Genomic DNA, 23,612 nt, shown 5'->3' on the forward strand with positions numbered 1-23,612 from the left:
GAATGTTTTCAGCCATCCTGACAGCCAACTCCTGAAGACAAGATGAACAGTTAATACATGTATAACTGCTTGACATTAAAGTGTTGTTAGTGTTGCAACACAGAACGTTTTATATTGTGAGAGTCGTTATATTGTACTAGTGGCCTAATTACTGTGATACTACAGAGATTCATCTCAGACTATCTCTCTTTTTCGTTTAAAACTTCCTCAAGTCTGACTAACAAACACTAACAAGCCACTCTACTTCAATGGTGGGATTTCCTGCTTGTCTCTTATCAGTTAGATCCTGAAACAATGGACTCTGCCCACGCAACTTTGTGCACCGGGCTTGTCTGCTCGGAGTGCTGCTGTCCTCCTTGTGGCTTTCCCCTCATGACCAGATGTCCCTTTCTGGTCTGAAGCCAATGGACATAGAGTAGAGCAGGAACAATGGCAAAAAAAAAATCGCATAGTGTGTCGTCCGTTCCCGTACTCTACTTTAGCATTTGGCAAAAGAGAGATCCAGTGAACCTCCATTTGACAGCAAAGCAGAGATGATCTACATCACTTTTGACAACTGTTTCAATCTGCTATAACCATTCACAAACACATAAACACAGATGGCTAGAACTGCACTTGGGAAAAAAATAATGACATTAATATACATAGCATTAACACCATAAAGACATTTACAATGTAAATGTCTTTTTGGTGCACAGGATGGCTGGATGTTGAGAATGATGTGTTTCTGTGAACAAGGTGTAAAAAGAAACCAAAAGCATTTAATTGGGAATTCAATATACAGAATTTTATTTACACAACACATCAAATTTACACAGTAACACTGAAGCCTCAGATTTAATAAATATGTAGCAAATTACAAGAAAAACCTAGATGTAAGGGGAGCAATAAAAAAAATAATCTCTATGATCTCCTTGATTGTAATATCCACTAATATTGTTTTTATTGATATTTCCATGAATATTGATCATCAGATAAGGAGCAGATAAGCGTGATTTGATGAGGCATTTACCAGGTGAACTGGCTGAACTGGTTGAAATGATGAATTAGCCGGAATGAAAACATCAGCCAAAGGGAATCTCTTCCGTTTAAGTTACATTGGTGACAAAAGAGACACAAGCAGCTCTTCCAGTTCAATCTACAGTTGGAAATCTTTGCGCATGTAAGAAAGTACAGCATAACAAAATTTGCATTAATGTACCACATCTTCAGAAAGAGAAACACCTTGAAAAGCATCAACATTATTTTACAATATACGCATATTTATATTTACAAAAAGACAGAGCAGTAAGTCTGCTAAATGACTTCACAAATCTTTAGTAGTGGCACCTCTTAACAGTAATTCTTTTAATTCTACACACATACACACACACACACACACACACACACACACACACACACACACACACACACACACACACACACATTTATACACACAAACAGGACACTTTCCTGGTGCTTTTCACAACAACATCCACCAGTGGAAAGAGGGGAATCATACCGGTCTGGACTGATACAGACTACTGGCTGAGAGATGCTGAAAGTCCCACTTCTGATGGAGGAAGCAGCTGGATACAAAGAAGAGAAGGACAGCTGGGAAACCAACTACTGGTCGGAGAACAATGAGGTGACCAACACACCGAGACTCTGTACCCAGTGTGGACAGCTGCACAGAGAGCCTTGAAGACCCTCCGCTTCCCTCTGGCTTGTCACCTCAGGGAATGCAGCAGTCCGCTTAACGGCATTTCAAATGAGCATCTGAGCAGCCCTGACTCTGTCCATGATACTGAACAATAGAGAACTACAGTGGTAGCATGGGCTAAAATACACCAACTGCTTGTCAGCCAAAACAGAAATTTTCCCGTTTCCTGGTCCTCCACGGAGAGGACGAAAGTGAAAAGCAGAGAAAACACAGAAATGGCAGTACCTGTCTCATGCTTGTAAACAAAGATCAAACACTGGATGTTGCCGGAGAGCAACCACATAAACCTGAACAGGTATTTACACCTTTACAAGAGAACTCTCCTGCAGTCCAGCTGTCAAAAAAAGAAACTATACACTTGCATTATGAAACAAAGCTGAGAAGAACGCTAGAGTTACAGGCTTCTCTGACTGTCTCCTCTGTCAAATGTTTAACTCGGACGCCTCCCATCTCATGATATAGCAATGACTAATATCATTACCTATAGATATTTACAAATATACAGTCAAGCACATAAAATGAAAAGCTAGCGTACCATGTCTATACCTTATCTCTGAAGACAACTGTGTGTGTAAAGTAATCATGGGGTGATCCATGATATGTGTTAACAGTTCCATTGAAGACAGTTAGTCGCTCTCTAGGTAGGGACATCCAACATTTAAAGAGCATGAATGTATCTCCTAATAAACTTGAAGCACTTATGGACTCTAAGCATGACTGACCATGCTGTCTAATAGCTTATATACCAGTGTCTCGAAATCTATATTTAAATTGGCCCCCGAAAAGTATCTCCTTCATATAAACATAGATCTGAACAGTTGGAAATAATACTGACAATAAAAGAGTAAAAAAAGAAAAGAAATGAAAGCTACATTATGTGTGTGTAATGATGTGAAGCTCAAGTGCCTGAGTGCCCCTCCCCCATCCAATTATTGCAGCAGCCAACCAAATTAAAAACGCAACATAAATGTCCATGACAGAAAATCAACAAAGAATAGCAAAACACAAAATGTAAAAAGAAATAAAAATCTCCAATAGATAGAAAGAAATGGTTATATATGGAGTGCCAAAAAACAACAAAATGACCTTTATGAAATGTGTAGGAAAAATGTAGCTGAAAAAAACTGAAAATAACAAAACAGATAACAATGTAATAATGTAATCAGTGACAGTTGTAGAGTAGCGGTTGATGTCCCTCCGTCCTCCGGGTTAAGAGCAGGGGAGCATTAGTCCAACTGTCCTCTCTGTAGGCAATAATAATAACAATGATAAAAGCCATGCATCCTTTGTTGTTCTTCCTGGTAATAGTAATTACCAAGACGTATCAAATAAATACGTGTCACAACAAATGCTGCTGTTGCCGGGGAGGTGGGAGGGTGTAGTTATGGTCTGTGGCGGAACATTAGAGGCACTTATGAGGCAGCCAGACAGGTTGGGTGGGTCCTTACACCCGTTGGGCTCTGAGGGTTGTACCCTCCAGGAAGACTTCGTGCTGGACCAGTAAGGGCTGGGTCGGAGTGCTGTCACTGCCAGCTGAGGTGATACGAGGAAACGGAGTGCTCTGAGAACTAGGCTCCTCCCTGTCTCTGGGCGCCACGGGAATCTTGGAGCTAAAGTTTAGATAAATCTGAAGATAAGGAAGAAGTGGTAGAGAGACAGAGGAGGGAGGGAACACAGAATTCAGCATGAATCTCATCTGCACAAATTAAAACCTTGGGGTTATGTTTGTCCTTACATCATTCAGATAAATTAAAAGGAATAGGATATAAAACATTCACTTTCTTGCTAAGAGTTAGATGAGCTCGATATCATTGTTATATATCTCCTTCAGTTATGATGATGGAGCCAGGAGACAGTTAACTTAGCATAAAGAACTGGAAGCAGAGGAAAACAACTGTCTCTGTCTGAGAGTAACAAAGAAGAACGAGAGTAACAAATCAACAGGTCGATCTTCCCATCTAATTCTCTCTAAAGTAAAGCAAGTAAGAGTATATCACAAAATGTCTACCCATCCCTTTGAAGCTCATGAGGAACTGTCAAAGCTGTTGGGAGTGTAAGAGGACAGTCATGGGAACAATGGAGGCCCTTGTAAGTAGCATGAGTTAATTTAGAGGAGCAGAGTTCAAAACACATCTGCTAATGCATCTGAGAGGCGCCAGAGCTTTAGCTGAATTACATTTGACTCTAATACCTGGCAGCTAAAACTAAAGCTAAAAACTTTCATTCTCAAGACAATACAAATATTTATATTTTAGAGAAATATAAGCCTGGTGTGGTATTAGTCTTGCTTTAGCGGTTAGCATAGACAGTGCTTAGAGTCATTATGTTATGTCAAACATTTTTTTGTGGAGGCTCAAAAATTGTGTCAAATGTATCACATGAACAATGTCACATCAGCTTTTAGCAAGTTACCTCTATTTCTCTGCCTCATAATCCTGCTGAGTGACCTGTGAAGCCTTCTGTGTTCATTGTTTTTAAGAGAAATAGAACCTTGTTTAGTATAAGTAAATAACATCAAAGTCATGCAACCTACATGCTTAGCGGCGTCTGACAGCTGTTGTTCAATCCTTTCCACGACCTTCCTGAAGGGGGGTCGGTTGAAGGGGTCAGCATCCCAGCAGGACCTCATAATCTGATACCTGCACAGCAGCATATGAACACACACTTTTATTTGTCTACAGTTATTACATCCCCTTCCTTTTTTGTGTGTATATTGTTTTTTTTAAGAGTTTTAACATTTTTAGTTATGCTTGTGAAAAGCCAAATGCAACAGGATGAGAGCGGGCTGCTATTCAAATCCCCCACACTGCATTCTTTTATAGTCTCACCACCTCCATCTATCCAATCACACCATCTCTCCTATGATCCTTCTTGAACACACACACTCGCATTTAACTTCAACACCTTTTACACACCCTCATATTTCACTCCAACAACAACTCACATTTCACTGGGTGCAAACTCTGGAGCATCCATTCTGTATCCTTCTTTTATGAGTTTGTAGAACTTGGCATCCACAGGCATACAGGGATAAGGGCTGTTACCTACGTTCAGCAGGGAGATTCAGTTACATTATGCTCCTCTGAAAACACACAGATAGTCAGACAAACACACAGACACAATGGATGCATAGACATACCTAGTGAGAAGATTTCCCAAAGCAAGATGCCATAGGACCACACATCACTCTCAAAAGTGTACACGCACTCAAAGATACTTTCCGGAGACATCCATTTTACTGGCAGACGAGCCTGAAAAAAAAAAGCAGTGAGTTAGTAGATAGAAAGTTGGAGAATATGAAACATTTCCCCAGTGATGTCTTTTTTCAACTGTGGTTCAAGTCAAACAAGCTTGTGACTGAGGACTGCTAAGTGAACAGACTGTCCCCAATGTCACGAATGCACAAATGTTCGCCTGAGGATGGAAAGTCACACAGAGCATAGCCCATGCATGAAACACATGAACAAGACTTTTTAAACACACTGGGTTTAGAGTCATTTTTCAACACTGCAAGCAGTATTTATTAGGTCAGTGTCAGATGATGTTGTATGAAGAGTGACAAAGTCTACATAGGGAAGATGGGTTGGTCAAACACACACAAATTTTAACCTGAACCATTATCTTTTCTTAAACCTAACCAAATAGTTTTAGTGCCTAAACCTAACCAAAGTGTGAGCCTTTAACATCATTGACCACATCTTTTATTTTGAAACTCTAACCGGACATTGTATATTTATCGTTGTTAACTTGACTGAAAGTTGCATATTTATTGTTGTTTGACCATAGACGGCATAAAACAGGTCTCCTTATATAACAAGCTGGGGATTGGGACAAGTTGTAAAATGCGATAGCTGCAGGTATGAAAACCTTTCACACCTTTGGATTTGGTTTCACTAGCTTTTATAAATCCATTGTGTGAATAGTCCTTAGTAACTACTAGCTAGTTCCAAACTAGTTATTTACTTAACCTTGGGTTGTACAATTAAAACCTGCTTTAGCTAGTAAAACCTTTTGTAATATGTAAATCCATTGCTGGGAAACATCTGAAGCACTATTACAATATATTAAACTTAAGTGTCAATGCTTTGTAAACGTAGGTATTACTTTGTTTTATCTATTACGTATTACTTATTTATACATGAAGAAATATGCGTGTCAGGGTTTTTCATAAAGTTTAGATTGAGTGGAAAAGCGATTGTGATGATGCTAACTCAGCTGACATCATTCAGTCAAACGGAACTGATATAACATTTTTGTAATTTGAGTTATATTACTGTAATTTACAGGTAACGTTCTTATTTAGCAACATTTCGTTAGCGTCATGTTAGATGTGTCAACCAGATTCCATATTACCTATTTTACTCTTCACGTTAGCTTGCTAACGTGCAACAGTTACCCCCGGCACTTAGTACGTGTAAATATTCAGTGACAACTTATCTCTACGTAAGAACTAGTGTGTTTGGTGCAACCTGTTTTAATTTAGTGTTGCGTAAATCTTCACTTTGTTAACACTTACAACTTACAAATAGCGGAACCAGGGCTCAAGCAGAGTAAATGTTAGCTAAATATTTCCAAGAAGTAGTAAGTCTCCTCAAATGTAAATGTAAATGTAGTGAATTGGAACAGTCTCTAAGAAGGACATTTGCTTATACAGTATCTCTCACAACTAAAGGTGTGACGGACTAAACAGGGGCCCACCAACAAACTAATGTATTACTTTAAACCAGGAAACTGAAGCACTGGGTTTGATTTAAGCAAGAAGCCAATGATGGCATACTGAAGGGGACTTTCATGATAGCATCCACTGGATGTATCCTGCATGTCATCTTAAAATCCCAAGCGTCACATATTTTGTGCAGACTTACGTTGCCTTTGACTACGTAGTTTGAGTCTGTGGTGATGTCACGGGCCAGGCCAAAGTCACAGATCTTTGCCACTCTTCCTTGAGTAAGTAGAATATTTCTGGCTGCCAGGTCTCTGTGGATACACTGAAAAACAAATCCAGCACTACCTTTAACATCTAATAATACATGTTATATTCATGACCAATTAATAATATAACATTTGTCATGAATGAAGAGCTTTATGCAGTTTGGTAAAGAATTTCTGCACTTGAATCTGTAACACACACAGCTACGTACACTGATACATGAGCTTACTGGCCACACTATCTTGCCAAGCCAAACAACTAATAAAATTTTCAACAGCATGCTCCAACATGCGTTTTAGATCCGTTTACTAGCTGTGGAAACATGATCCATGCTCCTCCATGTAGTAGAGTTTCATCCAGAAATAAAGCATGAGAGTTGTTATTTGATGCTCACATTTTTGGAGGCTAAGAACTCCATGCCTTTGGCCACTTGGTATGAGAAGCTGAGAAGGTCTTCGGTGTCTAGAGACAGACCATCCTCGTCAAACATCTCACTATCTGCATCTGCTTCAACGTAGGAGCCACCTGAGAGGACAAACAGGACGAGGATTACTTTTCTGTCTTACTTCAACTGCTGTTCTGTGTATTTTTTGATGAATGGCTGGCTTGCTTGCCTTTGCGTAGTGAGCGTCTCTTCTCGGAGGAAGAGCTGAACGGCCGGTTGCCAGCAGCAGAAGGCCTCATGGTCATGTAGCCATTCAAGCTGTCACTGTGAAGAGGAAAGGAGCAGTCTGGTCTCAGCTGAGCACAGCCACACATAGGCACGCTGCTGTCCAAATACCCTCCTCCTACGCACGTTCTGGATAGTAAATACTAGTACTCTCTTTTCTCTGCCACACACAATTAACCACTTTTATACAAAAAAAAGAACCTGACCCAGCTGTGTCTCTCGGCGGCACGACATTTCGGTAGTAGCAGTCTTCCTCAAGCTTAAAGCAGATGAAGGATTCCCTTTTTCTGCGTACAAAGTTAAGGAGGTCTCCAAAGCAGCAGTACTCTGTGATCACCAGTGTAGGGCCTGCAAACAAAGAAACATGACCTCATGACAATGACCCAATGATCCTTCCGAATACATGACTCATGGCTTTTGTAAAAAGGGGAGTAATTTGGTGAAATAAAGCACTATAGTGACAGCAAGAATCACAACAATGAGATTTTCAGTTTCACTCCAGAGTTTTAAATGTTGATGCAAAAAAACTGCCGCACCTCCAACAGTGCAGGCTCCCAGCAGGTTGACAATATTCATGTGGTTTCCCAAGTAACTGAGGACTTTCAGCTCTGACATCAGCGCCTCTTTCTCTGTGGAGTGAGCGCTCGCTGTGGGAAAAAAAAATTGGAACATAATCAGCATGTGCACAGGGATTAGGAGTAAACTGAGCTCAAGTTGAACTATGATTACATATCGTGATCTGGTGTTTTTAACTGGTGGTTGCTGAAGGCTAATTAAAATAAAAAGATGTGTTCAAGCCACCAAATAAAAATATAAACATAATAGCTGCCTGAACTCCTACAGGCAAATTATTTAGTCAGTTATTTACTATTCATTAATTTCTTAAAGGTTCACAGCTACTATGCACATTTGTCACGCCGTGCTCGTCCCACTATATCTGCATGTGTGTTGACAGCGCTTACATTTGAGCATTTTCACAGCCACCGTCATGACTGAATCTGCTTGGGAGAGTCCATATGCAGTGGCTTCCACCACTTTCCCAAATGCACCAGATCCCAGCGTCTTCCCTGAAGACAACAAGACAGACACAAAACTGTCATTCCCCATCCTGTTTCCCTCCCACAAATGGACCCATGCCAGTGTTCCTAGAACAACAGCATTTTTAGCCCACAGGCTATTTACGTAGGCACCAGGACACGCAGGATCCTGTTTAAGGAGGTTTGTTAAAAACAACACCCAGAATATGTCAACAATATTATGTTTGCAGTGAGGGAGTGGGATTTCATAATTTGAACTGGTTAGAATGTAATGACCACATGGCTAAAACCTAAATGATATGTCCATGTACACAGAAGCCAGAGTGTCTGTCAATCAGCATGGAGTAGCCTGAGGGTGGCAGCGGTGATGTCATGCCCACTGCCCTGTTGGCTGCTGGCTTTATTACTGAGACAAACCCCCATTTATGTCCATATCATTCTGCTTCTACAGTTACACCTAAGACATGAATATATATGAAGTATAATGTTCATTATCAGAAATGACAGATTAATGTAATCATGGAGGCCTAGATACAGCACATGCTGCAGATGATTCTGATGCAGGACGCTCACCAAAACGCAAGTTGTTTCGAGGAAACTCCCACTGGTGATCATACGGTAGCTGGGTGGGGTCAATGTACACATAGTTGTTTCCATGGACGCCCTCAATAACTTTCCACTGAATCTGGTATTTGGGTTTCTGGCATGGATGCACACAAGAGGAACATAAATTACTGTTAAAAATGAACTTCAACATGCTCCACTCTTTTTCTGGACTTGGTTAGGTCTCAAAATTTGATGAAAGTGGGTGCGCCATGCAGGGAAAGAGCTTCCCTACCTGCATGTACTTGTAGAACAGCATGATAAGGACGAGGCAGAGGATGCCTGCAGCTGATACAGAGCCAATTAGCAGAGGGGTGAACAGATCATGGGGAACAGTTCTCTCTGCAGGGAGACAGAAATGATAATGTTAGATACAAGAGCAGTGACAATAGAGTCTGTGAGTGACCCTGTCAGTGGCTTGCCATGTTTACACTCTAAATGACATTGCAAATGGGCATTAAGGTAAGCCAGAGAGGGCTAAGTCAGAGTGAAGCCCACTCTGGTCGAATCACAACAACCAAATCCAATTATATACTGTATGTAAACATGCTGTAGGGTTCACTGTTTTTTTCCCCCTAGTTTCACTTCTTTATGTTTAACTGCTTAAAAACTCTTTTAATTATGCAGTATTTTACTGTATTTTTGCTGTTTTTACAGCTGTGGCCGTGGGTAAATCTATGTAATCAGAGTGCTGTTCCTTTGTGTCTGGCTGTTTGTGATGCCTTATTGTTTTGCTCCTCTGTACAGTGGGGTGTAATAAGCTCTTTAGAGATAAGAAGCTTTCTCTCCACTTCAAATCTGAGAATGCAGCGTCTGCAGGAACTAATCCCCTGTAAACCTGTCAGTGGTTTCTAAAGCTCTGTGTGTTCTCTGCTGCAGCTCACTGACACCTCCAAGCCTCCCACAGCCACTGAACCGCCAGGACTCCTACTGTGCTCCACACTCTCAGCGCCTCCGCCTGGTCTGCTGTTACTCTGTGAAGCACAAAAATCCTGGGCACACGCTCCCAAAGGCCTGTCCTGCCTGGCCACAAACACCCATCATAATGCTCGCCCACATACCTGCTGTAGCCACGGTTAGCCCACCGCGTCCTGCCTAAACCCAGGTCTCCAGGCTCAGGCAGGGACAACTTTTCTGTACTTTCAGTTCCTGCACTCACACCACTTTGAGGAAACTGTACGGCAGATGGGGAAGCCGTTATAACTGGGTGGATTTGGAGTCATAAAGTAAACAATGGGCTCAAGCTAATTCCTATCTGTAAGTGACAACATCTTATCGTGGCCAATCATGTCTGAGGTATCTCTCCTTGCTAATGTTTACCTAACAGATTATGGACGACCAATTTCTAGTTGTAGACCACATTTATGGGTTAATCCTTGTCAGAATCATGCTTGTAGTAAATATTTAGAGCTGAGTATTAAATCCCATGTGGGGTTTACATAGGGGCAGAGTTGTTAAGATAACTTTGGTTTGTAGTATACAGAGGAGGGATTCACAGATTTTTAAATTTCCCAAACCTCTAATGAAACTAACATCAGGTGGACAAAGATTTGCAATCTTGCAGAAAAAGGGAGATTTTCATCTATGTCCTCCCTGGTACTGTTGACTCTGTTGCACTTAGTTCCAATCTGAAGGTGAGGACATGCAGATGATTACATCAATTCAGCAACAAAACATGAGACTGACAGGCGTCCCCCTTTGACATCACATGGCCCCTATTTACCTGTGTGTGGACTTTCGACGATAAACAAACGGCATACCAGCTGATTTGGTGAGCGTGCATACATGTGATATCAACTCACCACTGATAGAAAAGAGTGTGTAGGCCTGCTCTCCCTCCGCCGTAGCCACACATTCCAGAGTACTAAACCGTCCCCGGCTGATGTTCACCCGACTCTCCACCTCCGTCTTCCCAAACATGGGACTGAACAATGTGATGGTGATGACGTTGTGCTCCTCCTGGGTGGCATTTACCTGTTGGGAACACCTGAAGGCAGAAGATTACACATGGTTGACAAAACGCTGATGGGATCACCAAGCTTTTCATAAATTTTCTCTTGTCAGGACACTCTCTCCCCATCTGTCTGTAAGCCTAACATTCTTTTGCTGAGTCTTGAAAACACCTGTGCAAAAAACATAACTTTACACAGCTCGCACAAGCACAGACACATGTCCTCATAGTACAGCACATTGACAGCAGTAAGTTTCACCTGAAGTCATAATTATAGCAAGGAATTCCTTCTTTGCCCATGAAATAAAGGAAAAATTTTAAGAATAGCCCAGGGCATATTTCACAGCACCTACAAAAAGCATCTAAGTGCTCTTTGGGCTCACTTCGGTCACATTACTTTCTGTTTGTGTGCATACATTTGCGTGCCTGTATGTAACAAGTATTAATTGGATTTGATTATAATTAAAAAATGACTGGATAAAGTTTGGATAATCACTTATGACCCATTGCTTGTGCTGTGTGGGATTGGTGTCGCTATAGCAACCAGGTGCTCCTCCTTTGACACACTTTATGTTTGACACGAGATGAGCCACGTCCAGTTGTATCAAGGCAGATGTCCCGGGCCCCTACCAATCACAAGTCAACTCTTTCCAATCCCCTGTCACATGGGAGTCATCTTATCACTGTCAACCAATCACAAGTCAGCCCCTTCAAATCCCACAATCCCACATTCCACCTTCGTCATCATTCCTGACTCTATCCAATGTGTCTTTAGTGTGACCTTTAGGACATTTCACATGAGTTTTGTAAAAGGGAGACAGCTTCACACAACATACTAGAAACTCAGGTAAACTCCCACTGCAATGTTACAGTAATATTTTTATAGTGCTGTAGAACTCGAGACTGGTCTTAAGACCACTTTTTGATGGTCTTGGTCTCGTCTCGGACTCGGACATTGAGGACTTTATTTCAAGACCAGTCAAGACCACAACTTTAGGAATATCAATAAATTTATGTTATTTGTTAACATCCTAACTTTCATTGGATATATTGCTTCAAATGCAATCAGTAACCCTAATAAAAAATGTGTTGTTACCATAACGACCGTTGTCCTGCGCGTTAAGTTGTATTATTGTATATTATTTAGGTCGCGTAGGTTACAGCGACTAAGACGGGTGAAGAAGCAGTGTGCCTGAGTATTGATATAACAGCAATAAATCTAAATTGAACATACCGAAGCAATGAAAGATCCATGCTAACGCTGGCTGCCCCTGCATTTCATCACTTTTATGCTAGTATAAACAAATTGCTCCACATTTGCTTTGTACCACATAATTTCTAGCTAAAATTAACACTTTAATAACAGTCCACAGGATAGTAATATGAATCGCATTAGTAATTTATAGTATTTTGCAACGGATAATGCTAGCAACTGGTCGGCGTTAGCCGGTGAGCTAACATTGTCTAACTTGAGCCTCCTAAAGCACAGTAACACAATATATTTCACGTGCTTTCCAATAATGTTAGTTTGCCTGTGCAATAGCGTAAAAGCAAACTCTGTGTCGGTATTGTCAGTTCCAAAGCGAAGCCGAGGTCTCTTCGTGATTCAAGCTTGTCCGATGTTGGCCGTGTTTTCACCCAACGTTGATCTGATTCTCGTTTGGCCTGAAGATTTGCAGCACATAAAATTTTATTGTTATTGTTTATCCTCATGTGGAGTTTGGTTTGTGTGAGTCTGTGTTGTGCTGGGAGACTGTCGTTTTTTGGTTTTACGAAACTCCATGTCAGTAGACAAGGCAACAGGCTTGAGAGCGTGCATGCAGGTCGCAGCCAAGGGATTTCGTATAAAATCCGACCTGAAGTCTTCTGAATAAGCATACTGGCCAGCAGAGGTAAAAAAAAAACGTCATGTGGATCATTTTTATGTGATGTTAAAACCCCTTCACACAGACAATAAATTAATTTCATTAAAAAACTACATATAGCCCCTGTAATACAGTTTCCACAAATAATGCCATCGTCAGTGGAGTATTACAGAAAAGACACCTTGTGTCTACACTTGACATGCATGCATCATTTCTATTTCTGCATTTCTGCATGCATCATTTCTATTGCAAAAACCATGACATTTGCAAGCAAACATAAGTCTAATAACTGGATGGCTTAAGATATTGTCTGTAAGAGTACACATGACAGGGCTGTTGCTGACACTGCAAACCAGTGACAAAAAACATTGAAAGAGAAACAATAAGAAGCTGATTATGAAAAAAAAGCTTTTCTAGGCCTTAAAAATCTCACCTGGCATAGGGCTGCTCACAGTAGTACCAGGTGATCCTTGGGGCAGGGAACCCCTCTGCCACACAGCGTACTTGTCCATCTACTGGGCCCTCGTGAGATACAATCTCAGGTTTACCTAATAAACACAAGTTAATGTCAGAATATGTCAGGTAAAAGATAAATGACAAGCAGGAGAGAGTTTTTATTCAACTGTGCTGAACCTTAGTGAGGTATGAACGATACAGTGTGAGGTGAGTTAGGGAGTTACCTCATTTCACACAAGGAAAAAGGTCATTGAATTCCCACGTGTCAGCGAATGAAGATTAATGTCATGTGGAGTAATGAAATTCATTATGTGGCCTTCAGGCAATGAAAAACCTTTGACACAGAAAATCTATAACACAACTTACTGATCACAAAGATGGTGAATGTGTGGTTTACTGATGCGTCGCCGTTGGAGGCTCGAAAGGTGTAAACTCCACTCTCTGACATTTTCAGTCGCACCAACCTCAGCTCACTGCTGTACCTAAACATAAAACCCCCCACATTTTTAGAATGAATGCTTATATAAATTTTTTAAGAAACAAACAAAAAGTAATGCTTTTATTGTGCGTAAACAGAAAAGACCAGATGATTCCCCTTCATTCATGTCACTGCTGTTTGAAAACGAAAACTAAACTGCCAAGATATTTGCATTTTAGATAATAACCAGTCTGATCTGGTCATTATCTGCATGCACATGCAAAACATTAATTTCCAATTATTCTTACTGTAACTTTAGAATGTATTTTCCCCACAGTTTATATGGATTTATTGATTTTTAACTTAGTAAAAAAATGTTTTCTCTCATGTACCATTTGTCATATCCAATAGAGGCTTAAAGGTCATGTCCTTTACTTCCCATATTAAAAGAAATGTTTGTAACAAACACCATGAAGCAAGAGCTAAAATACATTAAGCTGAACATGCTGCCTGAGATGATATTATGTAATATTTCTATCCGCAGCAAAGAGGTAATACTGCAGATATTTCATGGTTTCTTTTCATGTGAAAGCCATTTATATTCTGACAGTTCCCGTTTCACTGGAAACATTTTTAGAACCCAACATTTTAGCTCTATTTCTCAGGAAGCTGCGACATATGCAGTCATTTACATCAGTGCCTCCACTGACCTGCAGCCAAACCAAAGGTGTTAAATTCCACTGAATGAGGGTAATGAACATTTTCATCTATGTGGTAAAGATGGGGCACTTAACGCAAGTGTGTGTTTGTTTTGTGTGTTGTCACACCTGTATTCATGGCTGTGTGTGGTGATGACATGGTCAGTTGTGTTCCTCAGCTCGTCGCCCATGAAGCTCCAGGAGAAGGTGTGCGGCTTTGGATAAGCCTCCATTTCAACAGTTAGGGGCAAACTCTCGCCTGAACGGACCTGAATGGTTCTGTTGTTTGCAGGTGTTAAATTGATGAACCCCTTCTCTGAAAAATAAGGAAATGAGATATTGTTACATGGTTTGCAGAAGTAAAGTTGAGTCTATATTTATTGGAGTCAAAATAATTTAACTGATATTGGACCAGAGACTTGCAGGTAAGTCACAGAGTAACCCAACATTTGCATATGAAGACTTCAGAGTCCAAAGAGATAGGGCAAAACAACACAGACTAAATCACTTCGCACATACATTTAAAGCAAACGTTTGACATTTTGGGAAATACACTTCTTCACATTCTAGTGGAGAGTAAGATGAAAAGATAGATACCTCGCTCATATCTGGCAGTTAAATATGAGGAAACGGCTTGTAGTTTGTTAGCTTATCAAAGCATAAAGATGGCTTAGTTTTTTAGCTTTTTTAAACAAATTTAATATAACATAATTTGTGAGCTTTAGAGGTTCTAGTAGATGGATTTTGTTACTTTTTACACAGTCAAGCTAATTGTTTCCCTGTTTCCAATCATTATGCTGAGCCAATCTTCTCATCTAACAAATTAGGCTATTTCCTTAAAATGTCAAACTACTCCTTTAACCTTCAGTTTTTTTTTCAAAATAATTTTGAAACTTAAAGCTACTGTCGGTAAATTCAACACAAGAACGTTTGATTTAAAGGTCACCTTCTTCCTCAGAGTTAAAAGTAAGTTACCAACTGCAGCTTTAACTGACAGCAAATCTCCTCATGCACTCACCATAAACATCGAGCCACACCGACTGTGTGCTGACCCCTTTCTCATTTTCTGCTTCACATTGGTACCTCCCACTGTCATGATGTCGGACCGCCGCAATGTGCAAAGTGGCACTGCGCACGTGGGTGAATGGCTCCGTCAGGATACGCGAAGCACTGTCAACCTTTGCTGGTTGCTGTGGATACCAGACGGCACCCTGTCAACGCCCAGAGATCTCTAGAGATTAACCCCGTCTGCATGTCTACGCTTGCCAAGCACATGGACACTGACACAGACACACAAACCTGCATGCGAACACACACGCAAGCACAGGGGCGCTCACACAGGTATGCACACGGTAGTCCACATCCTTCACACAAGACCATAAAGCTCAGACAGCATGAACTTTGACCCCATTCACTCTTGTTCATAAGAACGGACAACCACTGACACCAGGTACTGAAGAAAACCAAATTTGGGGAAATAGGTTAATCTAAATCCTGTCCTGTCCAGTTCAGGACACTTAAACATCATCAGTTGTGAAAGCTTAATTGGGACCAATGTTCAGACAATAATTAATTAAGAGTCATAGCATTTCCTTAATGCATATAAACGTTGATTTATAAACTAGCTTTTACAATGAAATCTTATAAGACAACAATCAATACTCAATGTCCAGCTTTTCCTAGTTGATTCTGCCACCAATAGCACAGCAAACAGCAAAGAAAAGGGTCTCACCGAGCTAGGTGGGGTGACCCACTTTAGGTGGATCTCTCCATTGACGTTAGAGGTGTTGCAGGTGAGGGAGAGGCTCTCGTCCCGGGTAACAATCACTCTTTTGGGTGCCTGCATCTGAATCACAGGAGGGGCGTTCGCGACTGAAAGATAATGAAAACAATTTTCAACCTGTGTCTCTCAGGGAGCTTCTGAAGTAACAATGCACATGCACATACACACATGCATTTACACCACCTCACCTGGTTTTATTGTCAGGTGGTAGTCATGTGATCTGACGTCCTCATCGTTGAGTCTTCCTGTGCACACATAGCAACCTTCGTAGGCCTTTTGTGTGTTGTGGATGAAGATGCCTTTCTCCAGGCTTGCAGAAAACTGGAGACCAGGGGCCAGAGCTCCACTGGAACATGTTTCCAGGCTCAGGTTGTCCAGGCTTGGATCAGTTGCCAGGCAGGCGATGGAAGCAGTGTCTCCCTCTCGAGTGAGAATTTTGCTCACCATTGATTTTCTGAAAGGGTTATCAGGATCTGCCAAACAAAATGCAATCGCAAATCAAACGTGGTGTCAGAGCTGTAAGCGGGGCTGCACACTGAGTTGTACACTGTTTAACATACACTACTTGGTATTTTGACTATGAATTGCTTGCTTCATCATAACTGGCTGGCTGTTCTGCCCCATCACTTATTAAATTAAACCGATGATGACGGGAGTATTTGAGCCTTTAAGCTTTTCATGATATCAAACCAAACACTATTTATAGTGAGCATTTTTCTCTTTTTTTGCAAAAGCCATTCAATGTATATACGTTGATTACAATTCTACAGAGTAGTTTTAATTTTTAGTGGCGGTGTCTGCCATTCTTGTGTTGGATTCAAACTGCATTTACATGCATGATGGAGTCACAGAGTCATGTCATTGGTCAGGTTACCATCAGACAACAGAATTTCTAGAAATCTAGAAAAAAAAGTCAATTAATGCGCGTTTCCATTCAATATCTGGAGCTGGTTTGTCAAAATAAACTGGTGGCTAGGGCTGTCGCGATAACCGCAAAATTGAAATACTGCGGTCTTGGTCAAGCCTGTTTATACTGTACACTTCAGGGCGTGTTAAATCAATAAATGCTTCAAAAGTGCTTCAAAAGTTCCACAACCGTAATGAGCTCTGTAACGGTTCAAGGATGGATCGGCATGGGCTGTATGTGACCCAACTTCAAACTCTGAAGCTGTAAGTGTTGCCTTGTTTTGTGTTGTTTTAATGTTTATTTTAAAGGTTAGCTAGCTTAGCGCATATTGCACGGCTAATGTGGCTAGCACGCTCGGCAATGTTGGACTAATGTTGTGATTCTGAGGGACAGTCCAGAGAAACTGTGAACAGTAAGCCTCATTTGAAGCTCAGTAATTAAGGAGCGTAGTGTATCGGATGCCTGCAGCTGTTTTTCATATTGCTTTCGGTGGAAATTTAGTTAGAACATTAGAGTGCAGTGGTTAGTTGTGGACAGCTGTTCTGCTCCGCACCGGCGCGTGTGTGTGTGCGGTATATAAATTGACTTGATAGACATGCCCTGAAGGTAATGATATAGCTACATGAGAAAAAGACACGGTCAAACTACAAAAAGGAGTTTGCTTGGCAATGTTGTTGACTAGCACGCATCAGCTAGCTTGCTCAGACCATAAATCTGCTGTTAGCGGCTCGCTGTGTAGTGAGGTGACAGACACAGACACTCTTACTCTGCTATATAGCACCAAATTACTTAATTGATGAAAAATGCGATAATACCGCATACTGTGCTGTTGACCCCCAACATATTGCTGAGGTGGAAATTACTTCACCGCGACAGCCCTACTGGTGGCAAGCAACAAAGATAGAAACGAAGAAGACTGCTAGCTAGTAAACGTGTACGTAAAAACAACATTCAATATTTCACAATATAATTCACAGAGCACCTTTGAGTCACATACTTCACATGTTGTCATGATTCATGGTCTGTTATTCACAGTCCGTCACAACTGTTTGCACTGCAATAAATTGCATCACTACACCAACTTTACTGCTAATGCAAACGGAACTGTTCCTACTGCTGCTGCTTCACATGTAAAGCATTCAACTGGCGAAACACGAAGAGGCTTTTATTAAGAAGTAGTCACAAGAAACGCAATGAATCTGTCACCACGCCTGGCGCTGACCACAATCACTCATCAACATGCATCTACAAAACAAAACAATGGTACAGCGGATCACAACAGCTTGGGTTTGGTTAAAACAACACTAGTTCACTACCGACCTGTAGTATCCCCACCCCCATTTTTGAATTTACAGACACAAAGACTGATCTGCCAAACCAATGACTCAGCTGTTGCTGTGTTATACAGCGTCTTTAGTTATGTAAACAGAGATATCTACCCTACAGAGCTAAATTGTTGTAAAAGCTTAAACTGTGCAATCATAATAAACACAAGTTCATCAGTAGACTAAATATGTTTTTAACAATGCTACATCTGAGCCCTGAGCTCTCATCTAAAAAGTAGTTACTGCTTGTTGCCTAAAAGGTAAAAAAAAATAAATGTGTGTATTGTGGAATGATCAGCACATGATATACGCCTGCAGTGATGGCAGTGGGCCAAAGGGATATGGAGTCACATAGAGAAGGAAATACAGTAAAACTCAGTCATGCACTCAATAAATAGCAACGGTTTCTACTGTACCTGTCCGGGGCAAAGCTACAAACACCTTTTTCTGCAAACACACCCACACGCACACTGCTCCCTGTCAGTGCAGTGAGAAACACCAAAACATTTCCTCTGCTCTGCCCTGCAGTCTGTTTCAACTTGCTCTAGATTTCAGTTCTAGTTTCTCTTTTCTGTCTCTCACACGCAAACACACGCACTCCTACACTACCTTTCACAAAGACGTAAATTGAGGCATTCTGCTTGGAGCTCTCCTCCAGGCAGATGTAGCGGCCCATGTGAATAGGCTGAGCCCTGGGGATGCGCAGGGTTGACATCCCATCGACTTTTCTCTCCCCCCGCACCTTCAGCCCGTCCTCCCGCTGCCACTGCATCTCCTTCACACCTTGGCAATGCAGCTGGAAGGCTGTGTTGAGCGTGACGACAATGTACAGGTCGTCGGGGTCGATGGTGGGCTTGGTGTTGCCTGTAATGGGATATAGAGAGAATTCAACTGCATATCGCACATACCAAAATCATGTTATGCCAATTTGTGTTATATATAGGTTAAATTTTAGTCCCATTTTTCTCTCCCTTTCGAGGAAAAGAACATGCATGATTATGGCTATTTATGTTCACTTGATGAGTGCTTTGAAACAGTGAGGTTCAATTAAAAGTCTTGACAGACTGAAGAAGTCCGAATAATTTTGAAGATTTAGATTTATTTTTATTATTTGAAAAACCTCAAAGTTGAGTTATGCCACAGGAGTGAAATGTTGCCATCATTATCCCACCTCTGTGAAGTCAAGATGCGTCAACACCCACAAACCCAGAAGATTCCTGTGCATCAGAACAGCTGAAATGTACAATTAAACAGAATCGCCCTTCCTCCTAATTTTAAACCACAGTATTTGTGCTGGCTCTCATTTCCAAATGGATTGAGAGGTCATTTCATACACAGCTTAACCCTAGACAACACCTGCACATATGAATTGTTATATTATGAGACGCCTCAGATTTATCATTCTTAATTCTCTCCAACTTTAACGATATATGTGACTGCACCTGCGCTTTAGATTGATTAAGAAATGACAGACTAAGCCTTTAAATTCTGACTATCTTCATAATGCAGGTAAAGAGGCTTGGTGTGACAGCAGGGATTGAACCCTGCACGCCTTGACATCTTAGCAGCTCTCTGTAATCACAGGGCCATGGAAATCAAGTTACACACAAGTTAACGTGTTCCTAGCACAACATCCTTCTTCTACATTTTACCAGTTATGGTATAAAGTGAAACAAATGCATGTATCATGAACTGCACATGATGGATACTGTGAAGTGGGTGCTTTCTAAAGGGGGCGTTCACCCAAATATTTGATCTGCTGCCCCCAACTGAAAACAGGTGGGGAAAATGAATGTGGTGTGTTTTTGTCCCTGAGAAAACATCACCATCAACCTCTATTTTTTCTATAGAAGCAAGACTGTGGCTACCACCTGCGCTGCAAAGACTATAGTAGGAGTGTATAATAGGGTGCTGCTGACAAAGATGCTCCCTTAATGCCTCTTTTTCTAAAATAAATAAATAAATAAATAATATATATTATTCTCCCATTCCCATTCAATGGCTATATACAGATTTGCCATGGTGGGAGACAACGTGAATTGGGTGTGGTGGCATGACTAATCTGAAACGCTTAAATTCGTAGAATCACAGAACAGCAAACAGCATTGTTGTATCATTACACAAAGATGGTTCTGTTTAGACACAGTTAATGACGCTAATAGTTTCTGTGTTTGCAGAGCCTCTGTTAAACTTGGCTATCGACTGTGTAAAGAACATAAACGAAGTGGTTCTAATCATGGCAAAGAAGAGATAAAAAAAGAGGACCTACAAGTTGTGAGGTGTTATTTGGTCATTTGAATGATGTATTAGTTTATTTATTGAGTCATCATAGAGCACAAGAAAACATGGTAAATATTAATAAGGTCTGAAGCCAGCATTAAATTGGCTTAAAGCAAACTTCATTGCGTGTCTTTATTGTATCACGTGACAGACAAGCCTATACATACACACTGCAATATTAAGTCCCCTGATGGTATCATCATGGCGTGAACATCAACGGCCTCCCATGTGCGCATCATAAACTATCGATCTGTAATAAGATGGAAAAACGGGCAGAAAAGAGTCCACCTGATGCCGCCCTGAGCTGCACCGAGGACGCAAAGTTAGACAGCAACACCTGTTTTGGCAAAGATGGCTTGCGTGTGCGGCTTTCCGAAGCAGATTTCCATAAATTTGCTAGCTGTCTCAGGGGAAATCCCAATCTCTGTTTCCTGACCAGATAAAAAATTTCTTTGTTGTATGGATAGACAAAAACTCCAATAAAAAACAACAGACCCCGACGACGTATTTCTATAAAAAGGCAGTAAAAATACAATTAGGTGTTTATGGACCTTGAACTCTGCAGACTCTGAAGATGATGCCAAGCCATAATAGTTGCAATGTGTTTTCACAAATCCTTCCCCAGAGCAAAGCAAACAGGCCAAGCCAAGTGTGGGGAATTTGTGCTTTAGTAGGCTACCATGTGTTAAGTCACACATGTGACAATATTTATCCAATGTGATAATTTACGCAAGCATGCCAACCAGTTCTGGACGCACCAGCCGCTCGTTTGCATGCTTCCCAGGAATCAGGAGTTGCCAAGGTATTTCCATAATGACGGTTATGTCCAGCTCAAAGAGGAGGAAAACCGCATGAACCTGTCGCCTTCATCGTAAATAACACGATCAAAACAACCTTTTGCCTCGCACTTGCACGCTATATTATTCAGCATCCTGCTATAACCTACCTCCACTTACTTTTTTGTTAATGACGCCCTGTTCTCTGAATAAAACATGTATTATTAAAGTAGCGCGCTCGCATCCAGGTCATCAGCCAAAGTATCTACTTTCCTCATCAGGTTTCAGTGACTTCAGGTTGTCTTATCACACTGCCTTTAGATCTCATTGCACCTCTTCCCAGAACAAAGAAAAGTGTGGAGAAATGCAGCATACAGGCGATGCGGAGCAAGTGGAGCAATTCAATTCACAACATTGTGGATTATCTTTATCTTACTGGGCTAAAGGGAGCCTAGTAGGCTACCTGTAGTCATTAAAAGATAGTCGACCCTTTCGTTGTTCAAAAGTGAACAGCAACAAGTGGCCTGGGTTAACTGGCGCATGAATGCTCAGTCTTACCTGGATGGAAGGTTAACTGTAAAAAGACAGACAGCAGTATCCAGTGGTATTCCATAGTTATTATTCCATGGGTCTAGCTTTGAAGGAGAGCCAGTGCCTTTATGGTTAAGGTAGCCCTACTCTACTCGCCGAGCGCGCCGGAGTTGTGGGAAGTTGACTGCGGGCTCTGACAGAGACGCACTTACAAGTCTTTAAAGGCACAGATGCTCAGTACGGCTCGCAACGGCAGCAGTCGTCGCCTAAATGCAAACATGCTGTTCTCCTGGAGCGCGCCAGAGGGGACAGTGTACGCACGCCGACCAGTTATCTCTGACTCACTGTGGCGTCAACAACATGTTTATAGGAGCCCGTGGTGGAGCCTACTACACGTTACACAGAGAGAGAGAGAGAGGGAGGTGTTGTCTGCTTCTCGACAGACCAAAACAAAGATAGGCTACCTGCACCAGTCCAGTAATGAAGTTTTTTTAAATCTGTCCTGACGTACACGAAATCCAAGATGCAAACTTTATTCTACAGTCAATAGTATTTTCATCAAGCTTTCACTATCCCGCTGTAGATAACTTTAAATCTTTCGGGATAGAACACGGAACACTTTCCACACCCAACACTGAACAACACGTTAACGTAATCTGTAAGGAAATGATTACAATACGGTTTCTCCAGTATGTTTTTATTCGTTTATTTAAAAAAAGACCACATAACGAGCCTTTGTCTTTTGCCTCTTGCAGGCACTCACAGGCTTTAAGACTTGGTTTAGTTTTCCACTGGCTATTAAACAGTATGCCATGGTGACTGCTGTCTGATGTGCATAATCTTTACAACAATTTTAAATTCCATCTTCCATAAAAACAGCTGTTCTTTACACTCCACTACTAAAGTTTTCCCTCTAAGTAATTGCTGTAATTGCCCATAAAAGATCACCCCCATTGGGATCACATAAAACACTGATACCCAGTTTGAGTGACTAAAACTCAAACTGACTGAAACCATTAGGACAAATTGAATTATTTAATGTTCTGATTCTATTTATCCTGTTTTATGGCTTTAAACCGATTAGTTTTTCCTGTAAGATCTTCCAAAGACTTGTGCAGTATGTGCATAAACATTTTATAGTGTTTTTACTTCTTCACATCTGTGAATTTTAAGTGGTTTATCTAGTTGTTACATTACATGTTTTGCACACATAGGAAATGACTAAAAACTATAGCGGTGTAGTTGAAGTTCAAAAGGACCTTAAAGAGCTACTCCAGCAATTTAATTTTGCACCTCCATAAAGTTAGGTGTGATTTGTGAGAGACCTATAAAACAAATGAACAAAACTAAAGCAGCAGAGGCTGAGGCATCCTGACTTTTAGTCTTCAAAGTGGGTGAAAGTTAAAAAACCCTGGATCCTACATTTCTAGTAATGCACCTCAATAACATCTTTCATGTCTGTAGGACCTCCCTGTTTGATAAATACCCTTATGTTTCAAACTCCATGCCCCACATTTGTTATCAATTTTGAACGCAGGTTTTCTGTCAAATATTTGAATTTAATTTTCACGCGTAACTAGTTATTATCTCAGACTTTAGAGAGCTCCCTCCAGAGCCAACAAAGATAATACACAACTCTTTTCACAGGCTGAGAACTCCCCCTGACAAGTGAATTGACCT

At 41.1% G+C, this 23,612-nt stretch overlaps 1 protein-coding gene across 2 annotated transcripts; it reads right to left on the bottom strand.

Moving 5' to 3' along the window:
• Positions 1 to 765: 765 nt before the first annotated feature.
• On the bottom strand, positions 766 to 22,274 carry kita (KIT proto-oncogene, receptor tyrosine kinase a). 2 transcript variants are annotated; one of them, XM_038716501.1, is made up of 21 exons: positions 21,960 to 22,274; positions 18,955 to 19,209; positions 16,302 to 16,586; positions 16,063 to 16,202; positions 15,349 to 15,520; positions 14,460 to 14,646; positions 13,581 to 13,696; positions 13,192 to 13,306; positions 10,745 to 10,929; positions 9,178 to 9,284; positions 8,913 to 9,039; positions 8,265 to 8,369; positions 7,839 to 7,949; positions 7,509 to 7,650; positions 7,247 to 7,341; positions 7,027 to 7,157; positions 6,568 to 6,690; positions 4,842 to 4,953; positions 4,647 to 4,746; positions 4,236 to 4,341; positions 766 to 3,329 (listed from the first exon to the last, which is right to left on the bottom strand). In XM_038716501.1, exons 1-21 carry the CDS (start codon positions 22,012 to 22,014, stop codon positions 3,147 to 3,149), a joined length of 2,952 nt encoding a protein of 983 aa, XP_038572429.1. In that variant the 5' UTR covers positions 22,015 to 22,274; the 3' UTR covers positions 766 to 3,146. The 2 variants fall into 2 exon arrangements, with proteins under 2 accessions (XP_038572429.1, XP_038572428.1); XM_038716500.1 differs by having other exon boundaries at positions 15,349 to 15,541.
• Between the last annotated feature and the right edge of the window lie 1,338 nt (positions 22,275 to 23,612).

Source organism: Micropterus salmoides, unplaced genomic scaffold (assembly GCF_014851395.1).
Source record: "Micropterus salmoides isolate LMB-PRFRI ecotype aquatic unplaced genomic scaffold, ASM1485139v1 Ms_hic_scaffold_13, whole genome shotgun sequence".
Lineage (NCBI taxonomy): Eukaryota > Metazoa > Chordata > Actinopteri > Centrarchiformes > Centrarchidae > Micropterus > Micropterus salmoides.

What these genes read in the sequence shown, in the direction of transcription:
- kita (XM_038716500.1), bottom strand. Translation starts at nt 22,014, where the DNA reads ATGGAATACCACTGGATACTGCTGTCTGTCTTTTTACAGTTAACCTTC. An exon ending in TGTGAGCAGCCCTATGCCAG is followed by an intron (nt 10,930 to 13,191) that starts GTGAGATTTTTA and finishes TTCTGCCTTCAG; the next exon opens with GTGTTCCCAACAGGTAAATG. An exon ending in ACTACGTAGTCAAAGGCAAC is followed by an intron (nt 4,954 to 6,567) that starts GTAAGTCTGCAC and finishes TTTTTTTTTCAG; the next exon opens with GCTCGTCTGCCAGTAAAATG.